The sequence below is a fragment of the Rhinolophus sinicus genome, chromosome 16 (assembly GCF_057876585.1).
Source record: "Rhinolophus sinicus isolate RSI-liver-muscle chromosome 16, RSI-T2T, whole genome shotgun sequence".
Classification (NCBI taxonomy): Eukaryota; Metazoa; Chordata; class Mammalia; order Chiroptera; family Rhinolophidae; genus Rhinolophus; species Rhinolophus sinicus.
In genome coordinates, this window is record NC_142516.1 from 25337810 (window position 1) to 25355524 (window position 17715).

A 17715-nucleotide genomic window follows, 5' to 3' on the forward strand; every position below is an offset into this window, starting at 1 on the left:
GCTATGAAATGTTCTCTTATAAAACTTGTTTTCTATTGATTGATATTGATAAGCCTGTGGTTTATGGCTAACCTTAAACAAACCTAAGATGATCAGGGTGACTCTAGGAGAAAACGAGGCACGGAATAAAACAACCAGATCTATTCAAAGTGTTGAATGGTTCTTTTTATGTGCTTCTTCAAATAGCCAAAGTAAAGATGTCAAGGGACAGGAGTAGGATTGGACCCCAAGACAAAAAAGTTAAACAAGCTATTTGGCCTATCCCTATCAAGCCACAGTAGGAGATTACAGAGATTTAGGGCCAATATTCCAGCTTGTAATTGGGTAGTTTTTGTTCACACACATTTAATCAGTGCTTTGAGAAGTCAGCCATCTGTTCTCAAAGACATGACTAATAATCTTAGAGAGTGCAGCAGACAAATTTGAGTGTTTACACACACACAACACACAGTCATGGTCTCTAGGGAAATCTCCAAATTCAAGTACAAAATTCAAGTGCAAGTATACTTTTTATGAGTATCTGTAGTAATAAGGAAATCTAGATATAAGCAATGCTCCTGAATATAGACTTACTGAAGAACACACATTTTAAGACCAACTGCACATGTGCTAAGTAATATCCTACCAACACAGAGGATTCAGGTTCTAATTTTATACGAGACAGATTTCTGGAGCTAGGCAAGGCTCATCTCAATACTAAGAGGACCACGGTCTCATTTGGGAAAGATGGAAGATAGCACCCTAGGTTCTTTTTTTCTTTAAATTTTTTGGCCAGGTAAGAGAGAGGCACCTCAGAACTAAAATAGTGGAATGCTGCTAAACCATGAACATGACCATGGACCCCATGTAGAAATTCCTCCAAAGGGAAAAAGTGAAAGTAACTTATGAATTAATGGGCAGAGAAGAATATAGGCATGTCCTAGATAGAAAATAAATTATACTCATGGACAGATATAAAAATGAAATGCAATCAAATTAATCAAATTTTGAAAATCCAATGAGGCTAAGATGGAAACAAAACCGCAACCAGTGCCTAAAATACTCTAGCTTTGAGAATCAAGTATGCTTGAAAGCAGAAGAAAGTATATATGAGTAATGCTGAGAATAATAACACCTACACCTCATTAGGTTACTGTGAGGAATAAATGAGAAAATTAATATGAGATATAAGCACTCAATAAATTTACTTGCTTTGGGAAAACCTTGGCTATTGCAGAAAAAACAGTTTAAAGGATAAATTTGTACTAGCACTAAATCCAAGAATCATGGGGAAAACAAGAAAAAAACTTCTCAGATCCAGTGTTAAATCCACATGTAACAGAATAATGGGGTCAACTTTTTGCATGCATTTTAAAAAGATGGACAAATACTACAAGGAGATGGAACACTGAAAGTAAGCTGCAGAGCAGGAAAAACAAGGTGACTGAAAGGCATTAATTATTACCATTACGGAAAATAAAGTTCCTAGAGAATTATAAAGAGAAAAAGAGGCAAGCTGTCCTGAGGCATAGGACCGTTAAAGTACCAAAAAGCACGCTAAATATGTTCAAAAGTTTTAGGAAGTGCCTTTTGTTATGGGAAATATAGGAAAACTTCCACGTAAGAGGCTAAGGAATTAATCTCAAGGAGACAAATATATACAGCCAGGGAAGTAGAAATTATTGTAAAGAACCTTGAAATCTGCCAAAGTTGTCATAAAACAAAACAAAAATGGTAACTGGGATTTTTAAAAAATAAGACCCCAGGAAAAAGGAATACTAAACTTCCTTGTTTTATTGCCCAATTCTTAAAGAACAACAAGGGTGGCAGCAGTTAGCAACAAAAGGCAATTTTAACTTCGGTTCTAATTTAGGAAAAGAGAATCCCAGTGTTTCACCTTTTGGCTACATTATCTTAGGCCATTTCATCTTTCTAACCTCTGGGTTTTTTCATCTATAAAATAGGGATAATAATTATCAAAGTTATGGAATTGTTTTAAGATAATTTATGTAAATTGATTAACAGTGTCACTGCTTAATGTGTTCACTAATATTATTAATCTGGTGTGTATAAAATGCTTTGTTAAAAATCTACAGAATGCATAATATTTATAATTCTGAAATACAATTAATAATTTGTAAGTGGTAAGCAATACACATTTTTAGAACTAATATTTGACGTCATGAGTTTGGGCAAGAGAAATATAGAGGAGGCTACAACGAAGGTGTCCTTGAGAGAGTTTTTCCAAGCATCAGAGTTTCCTCAATGTGAAATTGATACTGTTTCCAGTTTCAAGCAGATATTGGACAGTGTCTAAGGTTTCTTCCAAACATAAGAGCCTCTGTCCTCATGGGACAGAAAGAGGACAAATAGAGTGGCCTTTAAAGGTAACACAGATCTAGCAAACAAGGCAAGAATAAAAAAGAGAAATCTAAAAAGTTAGGAATTTCATATAACTTAGAAACCAAAGAAGACTATGAAAGTATGATGGAATGACACAAACTTCACCTTTGCAAATTGGTAGTAAAGTCCAAAAGGACTAATCATTTAAAAGTCTATGAGGTTTTAATTAAAATGTCAGCATGTGCCTCCTTCAAACACAAATTAGCCATTTCGAATTCATCATAGGGAGTATAAAACTATTGACAATATTTTTCATCTTTTCCTCATACAGAATAAATGATAATATTTTTGGTACAAATACCTTTTGCCAAGCAATATTTAGGGCTTGATTTTTCTTCTGGTCAAGGTCTTCTATAGTTGCAAGTATTTTGGATTTGTCATTTTCCACAATTCTTTTCTTCTTCATCAAGTCATTATACTAGTAATATAAAAAAGCATACTTAATTGGGAAAATGTAAGACTTCATATTCTAGAATTCAGTCAGGCATAAAATGCTCTCATTATTTTTATATATAATATGTACACTCATATTTACCAAAACGATACACTGTATTAACAGCTATAATGTAAACCAATTATAAGGAAAGTAAATATATCATGTATGTCTAAAATTCAATTACTATAATTGAGAATTTATAGAACTCCTAAAATATTCCGACTCCTCTAATATTCCCTTATGTTCTTAGTAGCCAAGGCACAAAGGAAAATGTGTCCTATGTAAACTCAAATGTAGCCCTGCATGCTTTCTTAAGGTCAATCTGAGCAGTAACACAAAATTTCAATTTTTCACCATGAGATACAAATCCTTCGTAATCTGGCCCTTATTTATCTCTGACTTTTTGGCACAACACTCCGCCCCAGGCTCCAACCATATGGTCTTTTTTCCAGTTCCTTAAACATAATAAGCTCACTGTAGCCTTATGGATCCTGCATTGCTCCCTCTTCCCAAAAGTTCTTTCTATATTTCTGACATAACCGGTATCTCAAGTTTCAGTGCAAATATCTAATTTGCAGGGTGAGCATCCCTGGTTAATGTAGAAATTCACTAAAAAAAAAAAAAAAGAAAAAAAGAAAAAAAGGAGGAAGGCTTGCAAAGGGATAATTATACCACGAGTAAGTAGAAGTTCCTAAAAATCCTAACTCATTTTTCCTCAAAGCCTCACATTTCAAGGAGGCCTCAAACTCTCCCTTAAACACTCCGGCCAATCTTGCTAGCTTCACTGCTGTCCCTATCCTTTATGGCCAAGCTCCAAAAACCTACTCTCCACATTTTTATCTTATTCCTTGCATAATTCCATGTAGTAGTTCCTTATCTGGACAGACATGAAATACAACAAAACACAAAACAAAAGCCAATCTGTTTATCACTAATAGAGTTTTCCTCTCTGATACGGAGATCGGAGTTGGTGAATTCTTTTTTAAAACATTAATATTAGACTCAGTTATCATTATCTAATAAAAGCAAACAAGTAAAAGTGAACAAGTTTCATGACGTTAATGCAGCTAAAATTCAGACCAGCGATTTCCTTCCACAAACATGCTATACATTGCCGAGCTTTAATGGAGAAATGAAAACCAGCAGGAACATTTTACAGAGAGATCACAACAAGTACATTAGTAGCCTGTTTGGTGTCCAACATAATATAGATTCTTTGTAGATACTAATGTCAGTAACGTTTAAAGAAAACCCATTACAATAAAATTTCTTAAAAGTAATTCAACTTATCCTAAGTATTATCACTTTTAAAATCTCTCACTAACTCTATTATGCAAATTCAAACAGAATTTTGCACAATTAAAGAAGGTATAGGGCATATTACTCTGACTGCTAATTCTTATGGGGCTGTCAAGAATAGGGATTGCTTTGCCCTCTGGATTTTTCTAGTGACATGGCAGACTATAAAAGTTTTGTCAGGGTAGGGGAGATGGATAACATTATACAGTAACTGAGAGAGCACTAAAACAGACAGCACGCTACGCTGCTGGTTTCAGAGACTAGGTAAGACAGTCTTTAATTGGAACCATTAGATAAAATATAATAATTTTATCTAATGGTTCCAATATAAACTTGTGTTAAAAGGAATATGGTCTTACTTAACCTAACCACTGTCACTCCAATAAATTTTAATTAAAAAAAAAAAGACAATAGTTATGGGTAGATTGGTAAGGAGGCAGTATACCTTACTTTTCATAGCCTTTCAAGGTAAGTGAAAGAAATGATAGCAATGTGAGGAGTTAACATGATCAAGTGCTGTTTTTATTTATACCAAGAACAAGGTATGAGTAGAACATGTTTATGACAAAGGGCAAAACAAGCAGAAAAGTCATTCAAGGTATAACAGAACATATAAACAACTGATGATGCAAAAAGAATGAAATAAAACAAAGAACCGAAAAGGGAGAAAAGGAAAACAGAAAGAAAGCAAGTATCAAGGACATCAAGCAAAAGGTTGACCCTAATAATTGCCTCAGGGTCAAACAGAGCCATCAATGTATGTTGTAACACAGTCAGATACTCATAGGAAAATGACTTACCCGCTCTTCAGCTTCTGTCAGTACATTCATGGCTCTCATGTTGACATTCCTTCCTAGTTTCTCCTTCATTTCTTGCAACTTCTGAAGTCTCTGACCAGCTTCTTTTGGGTCATTACTTTTGAAATCATAGGCGCTATTGGGTAGCCCAAAGAGGTGTTTCTCTGCATTAATCCAGTCATAATCTTTCAACATTTTGGATACCTAGCCACATACGATAATGGAAGGATCTATCATTGCTTATAGTTCTACATTTAAAAACAAGTTTCTTAAATATTTACTAATTTTAAAGCAAACACTTTGGAGAAAAACCCCACAATGATTCATTTGAAAAAATGAGGTTCACTGTTGAGTAAAGCTATAGTTAGTATAATATTTTTACCTGGAGGATAGGCTCAAGGATTATATAGAAAGAGATACTCCTACTACTTAAGCGTTAGAAGAAAGGCAATTCAGACAAATTTTTACAACGTATATGTAAAACATCTCCATTAGAAATGTAAGTCAGATGAGCGCCTCCTCCAGATTTTACCAAATTCAATCTATTGCTTCAAAAAACAACTTGTGAAAATTAAAATTCTTATAGGAATACTTAACACATAGAAGTGGTAGAATTGTGGAAACCTACTCCTGATTGATACCTAATAATTCTTCTCAGAATTATAATGTAAGTAAAAAGCTCTCCTAAATGTTGATTCCATGCCCCATCAACCTCTTTTGACAATGCACAGTAAAATACTTGTTGATTTAAAACATTAAATTATAAATTAAAAACATTAAATTGCAGCACTTAAGGAAGAATTTCTTCTACGAGAATTGTTTATGGTAGTTCTGACGGGTAGAACCTGATCCTTGTCAGTTTATTCTTATTAATTCCCTGCGTATGGTCCACTTCTAGGCTCCAAAGTAACACGTCACTTCTGATCTATCCTGCCTGCTGATCTGTAAGCTCTCTGAAGGTATTCTGTGTACATGTTCCTCATCTTTATATCTTTAGCGTCTGCTATAGTATCTGACACTAGTTGGTATGCAACAGTATTTAATAAACCATGTATTCCAATCCCTGACTTCTTAGTAGTTTCCCTTCCACCTGCAAATCCCTTTCTTTACAGCCTTAACTGTAAATAAAGTCCCCTAGCAAGCACCAATACTAGCAATGTTAGCCTTGGTCATATTTCAGTGAATCCACTAATACTAGACGAATAGGCTAATGAGAAATCAATCAGTACTAATAAAATATTAGGATATTATGTGGCCATAAAATAATGTTCTTTAAAACAAGTAATGAACCTGAACATGGCTCTTTCAGAGGGTAGAGAGACTGTTCTGTATGCTCTGATCTTGTTGAAGTTAAATCTCTTGTACTTTTATGACGCTAAAAAAGATTTAAAAGACACCAAATTGTTACACACCCATTAGAAAACATAATGGGTAAATTATTAAGACCATATGGATGCAGCCTCTTAACCAAGCAATGAATTTATGCAAAAGAATGTATTTTCTTTAAAGTACTTAAGGAACCGTGATAGAAAAAAGGAAGAAACTTTAAGAGTGATAAAAAACCTGTGATAACCTCAAAAAGGTAACTTCTTGGTAAAACCAGATTTCAGATGAGGCTGCAAAAATTGGCTCTGGATGTTCTTATAAGAATTGGTATAATCAATTAAGTTTAGAAGAGGCCTGTGTATATTTGTGAGTCTTTAAATTCAATTTGAAACAAGATAAAGAAAATATTACTACTGTCACAGTAATATTAATAGTTCTATGAACAATGGGGAGAAAACAGTCACTTCAGGGGAGACTACTAAATATTTGGTAAAAATATCTAGTAGATGGGAATGAATACCTGAAATTAAATTTAAAGACAAAACATTAGTGCCATTTGGTGAAAATTAGCATTGTGAAAAAGCAGTTAACATAGCTGTAAAGCCTCTAAATTATATTACAGTAGTGCTGCCACTTATACTGAGTTCTTTACCGAAATATTTCAACCCCCAAGCAAAAATTTGATTCAGGGTGAAAATGAACACAAACATGCCTTTGCAGCAGCATCTTCAGTTTCCCGTTTATGTTTGCTGATTTTGTGGTCCAGTTCCTTGATTTTAAGCTGAGAGTCATTGTTTTGTTCCTTATGCTTCGCCACTTCTGCATATTTAGCTTTAATTACATTGTCTTGGGCTGTTATCACTTCTTTTTGCTTGGTCATCTCTTCTAGAGCTTTATTTAATGATTCCTGAAACAAATACGCATAATTAGAAGGCAACATATAGCAAGGTAATAATGAGATATTTTTAGTTTACTAAAAGATCATCCAACAGACTTCTGGGCTAGATGGCAATGTGATTACGGGCAGATGGTCACCTAACCCTCTACATTTTATGTCCCCTTTAAAATGACTAATGGATTTATACATGAGAAAACCTGCATTACCACTAGAATAAAAGGATGGGATACAACGTTCATGCTGGAAGCAGCAAAGTTTTTGCTGAATACAAAGTAGCTGGGATTAAGTGGAGGGAGAAGAGACTACTGGAATCTGACCTATGAGGTCTCTCAGGAAATGGCATTTCTGGGTAGTTAAAAAGAAGATAATCTGACAGACCTCCAAATGACATCAAGAGGGGCAAAGAACAGAGGTAGAAGTCAGGTAGGCAGGGATTTCTTCCTTTTCCCTTATGTAGATATAAGCCATATAGACTTTACCAGTAGCAGTGGAAGGTCATAGTGTTTGGTTCTAGCACAAGGTTCAAACCAGAAATGGAAAAGGAGAAAAACTTTTCTGAGGAAATAGATCTGTGGCACAGAGAAAAACTTCTTGCTCTGACATTTACTCAACCTCCAAAGTAGTCATTACAATTGGAATTTAGTCTATCACCAGTCCCTGCCCCCAACCTGGCAAAACAAAACAAAAAAACCCCAAAACCTTCTGCTTCATCCCAGATATTAAAGAACTCACACAAGTGTCTAAAAACAAACGGAAAACTAGCTCAACTTGCATTTAGCTGGCAGAAAACAAAGAATTAGGCCAACATGCTTGCTAAAAGACTGAGGAAGAATAGTTCTCTATAAGTGATTAAAAACACCTATAAAAATTAAAAAAATTTTTTTAGGCACGCTCATTAAAAAACAAGATACTTTTGAGCAATAAATACCTGACATTATGGTTAGGCTACTAAATATATGCAAAGTGCTTTAATCTCCTTCTAATGTTTCATTTGTGTCATTAAAGAGCTTTTGCAGAAGCAAGATGAATCAGGGCATTCATCTCAAAGACCCAAAGATATTTTAGCTTTTTAAAATGTTTGTAAACGAGAAAAGAAAGTGAAAAATACTCTGGTGATGTTAACCAAAGAAAAACAGATAAAGGTTTATTAACTAACATCGTATCTGACAAAAACAAGTTTATGAAGATTCTTTCATGCTTAGATGTTAAAGACTGCATTGCAGGTGTGACTGTTTCAATCTTTTTTTTAAAAAAATATTTTTTAGAATGAGAGGGAAAAAAAAGACATAGGAAATCTGTCACTTATGATTGAGCAGAAACAATATTTTAGTTTTATTTGATTGAAGCTAATTAGTTAGTAGGCAGTTTCTTTTCTTAGCTCCCTAGGAGTGTCCTTAGCAACTCCTATCAATAAAGAGAAATAATTTAGAATGTAAAACCTGGAAGAATAACCTTTAAAAGCTAAGTGATCCATTTCATAGTTTTCAATAAAGAGAAATGGATACCTTTTTATAGAAATAGGTACATGTTTTGATTTTATCTTTTCGATCAAGGAAAGATCGGCTTATTTTCACACTTCTCTTTAGAAACACAGTATCTAATTTTTTAAAATGCTACACCATGATGCTCATGAAAGACAGTAGGAAATATGGAGAGAAGAGATGAAAAATAACTGAGATTAAAAGACAACACATCTGTTTGTCTTGTTCCTTTGTTGCTTTCAGTTTTATATCCCACACATGAATGAAGTCCTACGGTTCTTGACTTTTTCTGACTTATTTAACTTAGCATGATAATCTCAAGATCCATCCATGTTGTCACAAATAGCAGTATTTCATCTTTTCTTATGGCTGAACTCATAGACACAGACGACAGTTTAGTGATTACCAGAGGGTAAGGTGGGGGGAGGTGGTAGAGAGAGAAATGGGGGTCAAATATACGGGGATAAAAGGAGAATGGACTCTGGGTGGTGAACACACAATGCCATATATAGATGATGTATTATAGAACTGTACACTTGAAACCTATACAATTTTACTAACCAATGTCACCCCAATAAATTTAATGAAAACTTTAAAAAGACAATAAATAACAAAATACTTTTAAAAACTAAAATTTACTTTGGAGGCAAAATAGAAACTGATTATAAACTGTAGAAAACTTAATCAACAACATAAAGCTTTAAAGCCTTTCTATCCCTTATCTTAAAAAAAGTTAAAAAATCATTTTGCTTTTGATTTAATAAATGTGTTAAGAACAGAAAATTTGAATTTAACCACGAATAGAATCAAGAGGAAAGACCTACTTTCCAAAACACTGGATGCTACAATGATTAAAACAATCGTTATCAAGGGGAAAACAAGATAAAATGTAGAAGTAGATGACAAAAGCAAGGCAAAAGCACTTTACTATAATGTAGGTAAATGAATGCATGCCCATTAAAGCCGTACACATTTTGTTAACATGAAAATCAATGATATATACTACTTACAAAAACAGTGTTGATAGCAACATGATAGAGAACTTACAAACTGAAGTTACATCACAAAAGTACGTACACTATATAGCATGGTTATTATAGTTAATACTGTATTGCACATTTAAAAGCTGCTAAGAGTAATCTTAACACTTTGTAAGCGGGCATTTTCCCACCAAATCGTGTCATAACGCGGGGCTTTTTTGACATTTTCTCGCCAAAATTAGACTTTCCGTAAAATATTCGTATCTTTTGATCTATTTGATATTTTCCTATGAAACTTTCAGTGTTTTAGTTTAAAAAGAGGTCTCTATTTATTTACTTTGCAAAATTTTTGCCGGTTCCAACTAGAGGCGATATGACGAGTTTACTCATTTCCCGCAAAAAAATGTGTTAAAAGTTCTCATCACAAGAAAAACATTTTTAAACTATGTATGGTGACAGATGTTAACTAGACTGATTGTGATCATTTCACAATATATACAAATATCAAATCATTATGTTTGTATGCCTGAAACTAAGATGTCGACTATACCTTAATTTTTAAAAAGAGTAGAAATAACATGAGACAAAATAGAATTCAAAGTCAAAATCACAAAAAGGGATAAGAGGGTATCAAATACTAATGAGGGACAACCTAACAGCATATCTGCATAACATGTGAAACCCCCTTGGCCCCCAATCCACCCATCACTGCCCTGCTTCTGATACTGTAACATTTCTTTCTCTCCAGCTACAATGATATTAAGCCCCAGTAAAAGATGCTGTAGGGACACTGTAGGAGGAAGGGACTTTAATTCCTGGTTCTGGTGTGCTTTTCTCAAGGGCAAGCTTGTCACATGCAAGGACTAGCAGCTTGCATGGTTTCCCCTGACATCCCAGCGGGGGCTTCTCAGCATGTCCACAGGCTAGGTACCTCCCCATGGCCAGTTACACTGGCATCCAAGAAAGCTTTTCCCAGCAAATGCCACCTTGTGGCACTTCCTTAGATGGCTTCCCCTGGCACTACAAACATCATTGGTGGGCCACAGTTATGTTTTCTCCAACTAAATCTGGTTCTTAGCCCTGAAGGTGGAATAGGGCTCCTTTCCAGATTTGTTCATTCCATGGGTGCACTGTCTCAGCCCCATGGGTAATGGTTGTTCCCTGTACCTGCTGGTCCTGTAATTTTAGAGTTCTCTTTACCCATTAGTGATCACTCCCACATCATTGCAAACTCTATTATAATTAAGATTTCTTTATTTGAAATTTATCTGTTCAAATTATTGTGTAGTTTTGTCATCTGAATAGACTCAGACTAAAATAATTAGTAGTATTATTTCAGGACTCCTGGATCAGTACCCATCATTTTTGCCTCTCACGACGAAAAGAATGAGAATCAGGCCTCTAAAGTCAAACATGTTCAAGCCAACATTTCATAAGTAGATTAACATTTGCAATTTCTCCAATATGGTAAGTAAATCTTACCTTACTTTGAGCCACCTCAGTTGCCATCACTTCAATCTGACCTTCATAGGATTTGATAGCTTCGTTCACAGCTTCGAGCTGTTGCTCGCAGGATGCATGCTCTCTCTTGAGCTCTTCCAGCTCCAGAGTGATAGCTTCAACTTCCTATAAGAAACACAGTATCTGGGCAGTCAACAGGTTATTAACTACTGAAAAATAGACACTCACATGTCAACAAAATAAGTAAAATCTCATGCATGTAAGAGCCCCAGATTAGTTATTCAACTACCAAAACAAAACACATGTAAGCTACTTCTCCAGAAGATAGGAGGGAAAGGAAATTATTTTCCTGTAGTTAAGAAAATGATGACAAATATATGTACAACATATATGGGTTCAAAGAACTTTGCATAAACTATTTCTTTTATTATTGTATTGCTATAGAGAAAACCAGTATAGAATTCTACATAACAGATAAACTAAGCAGAGGTAAAGCCTTTTCTAAATATATGTAGCTATTCAATGTCAAAAAATTAGTTTCTCCATTTTTTCTCTCCTATTATATAGGCTTTAGTTCATTAGAAAACATTTTGTGCAGCTATAGTGACAGGATCATAAGATGGGTTAAAAAAACAACTACGAAGAAAAGTAGATTTACGTGAAATTGTATGGAACAGTGATTCAGAGCATAGCTAGGTTCAGAAAAACCTAGGTTCAATTTCCAGCTTTGGTACTATGCAAAGCTATAATCAGATTATCACTAGTCTACATTTGAATGGCACTTCGTAAATATAACAGGCTTTGTCCTACATCATTCTTTCACAATATACCTTCACATAAATGATCACTAAATAGAAATATCAACACTGAATCTCTGATATGACGTAGCTCCACAACTATGTAAGTTCTGGTCCATTCTAGAATGAAGCATTTACCAAAAGGCAACTGTGCTCTTTCTCTAAAATTAGCAAGCCAATGTTAACTAACACAATTACATGACACTAAATACAGAGTTTTCAGAGAAGACTATATCTTATTTTGACTTATGTGTAATTTATTTCCTGAAAAAGCACACCTCACTTTTAGATTTTGTGATCAATACTGATGAGTAAGGCCAACCAATGATGTTCTACCACCTCAGCTCTATGTTGTTAAAAGATTGGCTTCATTTCAAGAAAGGTGATTACCTGTTGTTTTTCTTTCATTTTCTTGCTGGAAGCATCTGCTTTGGTTTTGGCACAATCAAGTTTCTTCTGAGCATCCTTCAGTTCTTTTTCTCTTTCAGCTTCTGCGTTTTTCATTTTATTCTCCAATACTTCATATTTTTCTTCTGCTTTTTTTTGAATTTCTTTGGTATTTTTTAAGGTATCCTCACTTTCCTCTGCATCATAAAAGTAGGCAAATGTAGCTAAATGAAGTCTTCCAACTACTAACAGTTATGGATAATGGCTTACAAATTCAATTTTAATAGAAAATATGGTCTGGAAAGTTAGAGGCTAGAGTTTTAAAAAAAGAAACTGTTTCAATCTTATTCTAGAAATGGTATGTTGAAATACAGATACTGTGTAAGAGCCATACTTGAATTATCTGAAGATCTGTGACGAAATTACTTCCAATCATGAAAGTGAATAATATAAACTTTACCTACTTTAAACATGGTTTTGAAACAACTTATTAAAACGATTAAGGACCATCTTTTTAATATGCCTGTATGCTTCCTAAAAGCAGAAGTGAGAGAATAACTATAGTATTTTTTCCTTTATTTCAGTTGCCATAAAACTTATAATTAATTTCATAAACAAGCTTTCGTTGTGTTCCTTGCTCATTTATTTTTATTCAAGGAAACTCTTATTATAAAGAAATGTTGTGAGAACATGGCTAGGATGAAGCATAGTAAAAATATTATCTCTAAATATACAAAGAAATAAATAAAAAGGTAAGACAGAATGAGCATGTTACTGTCACTGACATATACATACATTGTGTTAGATCGTAGGTAACATATAACCTTGGATGCCATGTCCGCACGATTTCCTACTCTATTCTTCAGTGCAGAGTATCATTGCAAGAAATCAAAAGAAAAATTAAAACAAAAACCTTGAAGCAAATGGAAATACAACATACCAAAATGTATGGGATGTGCAAAAGAAATACACAGTGATAATGCCTACATCAAGAAACAGCTCAAATAAATGACCTAACTTTACACCTCAAAGAACTAGAAAAAGAAGAACAAAGCCTAAAGTTCATAGAATGAAGGAAATAACAAAGATCAGAGTGGAAATAAAATAGAGACTAAAAAGATAATAGAAAATATCAATGAAACTAAGAGCTGGTTCTTTGAAAAGAAACAAAATTGACAAATCTGTAGCTAGACTCACCAAAACAAACAAACAAAAAACCGTGTCTCAAATAAAATCAGAAAGGAAAGAGAAGTTACAAAGGATAGCAAAGAAATATGAAAGATCATAGGGACTACTATAAGCATTATACACCAACAAATTGGACAATGCATAAAACATAGACAAATTCCTAAAAACATACCACCTATCAAGACTGAATCATGAAGAAATAGAACACCTGGACAGACCAATTACTAGTAAGGAGATTGAATTGGTAATCAAAAACCTCTCAAAAAAACAAAAGCCCAGGACCAGAGGATTTCATTGGTGAATTCTACTAAACATTCAAAGGAGGATTAATACCAATCCTTCTCAAACTCTTCCAAACTAATTTTATGAGGCCAGCATCACCCTGATACGAAAACCAGACAAGGATGCCACAAAGAAGGAAAATTATTTGCCAATATCCCTGATGAATACAGATGCAAAAATCCTCAATCAATTATTAACAAACTGAATCCAACAATACATTGATCAAGTGGCATTTATTCTATTAGGTTGATGTAAAAGTTAATTGCAGTTTAAAATGTTAAAAATAATTGCAAAAACTGCAAGTACTTTTGCACCAACCTAATACATATGCAAGGATGGTTCAAAATCTGCAAATCAATGTGATATACCACATTATCAAAATGAAGGATAAAAATCAGGATTTCAATAGGTGTAGAAAAAGCATCAGACAAAATTCAACATTCATTTATTATAAAACTCAATACAGTGGGTACACAGGGAACATACCACAACATAATAAAGACCATATATGACAAGCTCATGACTAACATGATATTCAACATCGAAAAGCTGAAAGCTTTTCCTCTAAGATCAGGAACAAGACAAGGGTGCCCACTCTAGCCACTTTTATTCAACACAGTATTGGAATTCTAGCCAGAGCAATTAGGCAAGAAAAAGAAATAACACGCATCCAAACTGGAAAAGAAGTAAAACTGTCACTCTTTATAGGTGACAAGATATTATATACAAAAAACCCTAAAGTCTCCAGCAAAAAAAAACACACACAAAAAAACCTGTTAGAACTAATAAATGAATTCAGTCAAGTTGCAAGATACAAAATCAATATACTAAAATCTGTTATGTTTGTATACACTAATAAACTAACAGTAAGAGAAATTAAGAAAATAATCTGATTTATATTTGCATAAAAAAGAATAAAATACCCAGGAATAAATTTAACCAGGGAGAAGAAAGACTTGTACACTGAAAACCACGGTATTTATAAAAGAAACTGAAGAGGACAAAAATAAATGGAAAGATATTCCATGCTCAGGGAATGAAGAATTAATAGTTGAAATGTCCATGCTTTCCAAAGCAACATAGAGTCAATGCAATCCCTATCAAAATTCCAATGACATTTTTCACAAAACTAGAATAAATAATTCTAAAATTAACATAAACCACAAAAGACCCAGAATGGCCAAAACAATCTTGAGGAAAAACAAAGAAGTATCACACTCCCTGACTTCAAACAATACTACAAAGATATAATGATCAAAACACTAAGGTATTGGCATAAAAACAAACACATAGATCAATGGAACAGGATAGAGAACCCAGAAATTAACCCACACAAAAATGTCAGATACTTTATGTGAAAGGTGCCAAGACTACACTATGGAGAAAAGACTGTCTCTTCAAAAACATGGTGCTGGGAAAATGACACAAGCAAAATAATGAAACTGGACCACTATCTTATATTATACACAAAAATTAACTCAAAATGGATTAAAGACTTAACTGTAAGACCTGAAATCATAAAACTCCCAGAAGAAAACATAGGCAAAAAGCTACCTAACATCTGTTTCCGTGATGATTTTTTGGATTTGATACCAAAAGCAAACGCAACAAAAGCAAAAATCAACAAGTGGAACTACGAACTAAAAAATTTCTGCACAGCACAGGAAGCCACACCATTAACAAAAAGAAAAAACCTACTGAGTGGGAGAAAATATTTGTAAACATTTATGTGATAAAGGGTTAATACCTAAAATATATAAAAAACTCATACATGTATCTGATAAGGGGTTAATATCTACAACATATAAAGAACACATAGAATTCAAAAGAAAAAAAATTCAATTAAAAAAATGGACAGAGGATCTGAATAGACATTTTTCCACAGAAGGCATAGACGGCTAACAGTTACATGAAAAGATCGTCAACATTACCAATCATCAGGGAAATCCATATTAAAAGCACAATGAGAAATAATCTCACACCTGTTAGAGTGGCTATCATGAAAAAGCCAAGAAATAAGTGTTGACAAGGACGTGGAGAAAGGAAAAAATAAAAAATTGCACTACCATGTGATCCAGTAATTCCATTTCTGGGTAATTATCTGGAGAAAACAAAACACTAACTCAAAAAGATATATGCAACTCCCCAACATGTTCACTGCTGCATTATTTAGAATAGCCAAGATACAAAAACAATGGATGCGATCACCCATGAATGAATGGATGAAGAAAATGTGATGCATACACATAGGAATATTATTCAGCCATAAAAAAGTCTTGATATTTGTGACAACATAGATGGAACTTGAGGGCATCATGCAAGTGAAATATCTCATAAAGACAAATACCATGTGATCTCACTTATAGGTGGGATCTTTAACAACAGCAATGAAATCTGAGCACACAGACACAGAGAACAGATTGGTAATTGCAAGATGCAGCGGATGGGGTGGTGAACAAAATGGGTGAATTTTTAATTGTATAAAAGAAAATAAACATTAGTGGGGAAACAGATCTGTGGATACTGTCCCAAAGAACGAGAAAAATTAAAACTGCATATACAATAAAATTCTGATTAAAAGTATAAAATAGGTTCTTAAAATTAGAGAAAGAGATACCTATAAACTGAATTACATTAAACATAAAAAAAACTTCAGTGTAACAGAAATACTAAAAATATAAATAAGGTTAAAAAACAAGCACATAAGCCAAGATTATTAATAATGCAGATAATCTCCAAGAAATCATACATAAGAACAATAGAAATAGACTATGAGCAACCCAACAGAAAATTGAGCAAAAACAAAAAAATATGGTACAAAAGTAGAAACTTTGCATTTCTATGCAAAATAGGTCTCAAACTTCACCAACAATCCAGGAAATACAAATTAAAATATTAATGAACTACCTATTCATAACAATCACATTGGAGAATTTTAAGTCTGGAAAGGAATGGATTTGGAGAACTGAGTACTTTCATATGCCACTAGTGGAAATGTATACTGCTATAAACGGGCAGAACTTTGGCAATGTGTAATAAATACACAAAGATAAGATCTAAATACTTAATGTAAGGTTATCAAAAACAGATTAAGCACAGAATGTTTTTATCTTACCAATGGTTTTTTTAAGAGCATCTAACTCTTCTTGTTGCTTGTGATATGAGCTTTGCTGGAGCTTGGTTTGTAATAAATCTGCCTCCTCAGTTTTCATCTCCCACTGCTGTTTCAGTTGGCGATACCTTAAAGTTTGTAACAAATGCACACAAATTTTCTGATGTTTGAGACATGCATTCAAACTAGTCTTTTAACTTAATAAAGCAAAACAAAACAAAACTCACATAGACTATAAGATGCCACTAGTTACAAGAATAATTTGATGAACTCTCACATTGCTGAGGCATCAATTTAACTCAAGTCTGATTTGGTCACTGAAGGTAAATAACTCTAAATGTCCAAGACCGACAACAACTATTTATAGAAATACCCTTAATTTTAGAACACTAAAATTCATCTTTAAATAGGTTTCCTTAAAAATAATCCTCCATACTGATTCTTACCAAAAGGAAAAATCTCACAAAAGCTCCCACCACAAAAATAGATTAATACCGTGTTTCCCAGAAAATAAGACCTAGTCGAACAATCAGCTCTAATGTGTCTTTTGGAGCAAAAATTAATATAAGACTTGGTATTATATTATTATATTATACAGGGTCTTATATTAATTTTTGCTCCAAAAGATGCATTAGAGCTGATTATCCCGCTAGGTCTTATTTTCGGGGCAACACATGATAACAATTACATAACATTTCAAAAATTTTGGTCATCACACAGTGTAATACATAGATGATGTAATACAGAACTGTACACCTGAAATCTTTGTAACTTTACTAACAATTGTCACCCCAATAAACTTTAAGAAAAAAATTTTTTTTGGTTATCTATAATCTCCATTTTCAAATGTTAAAATCACGTTCCCTACATTTCCTAATGAGACCGATTA

The 17715-nt window shown here is 33.7% G+C and overlaps 1 protein-coding gene across 3 annotated transcripts in view; it reads right to left on the reverse strand.

The window, feature by feature from the left end:
• SMC2 (structural maintenance of chromosomes 2) overlaps positions 1-17715 on the reverse strand; it is a 57754-nt gene that overhangs the window by 12503 nt on the left and 27536 nt on the right. For all 3 annotated transcript variants that reach the window (XM_074330779.2, XM_074330780.2, XM_019729260.3), the window contains 6 exons: positions 16830-16954; positions 12248-12441; positions 11082-11225; positions 6953-7147; positions 4918-5118; positions 2684-2800 (listed from right to left, as the gene is read on the reverse strand). In XM_074330779.2, coding sequence (XP_074186880.2) covers positions 2684-2800; positions 4918-5118; positions 6953-7147; positions 11082-11225; positions 12248-12441; positions 16830-16954 — 976 coding nt within the window. The remainder of the gene's footprint in view (positions 1-2683; positions 2801-4917; positions 5119-6952; positions 7148-11081; positions 11226-12247; positions 12442-16829; positions 16955-17715) is intronic.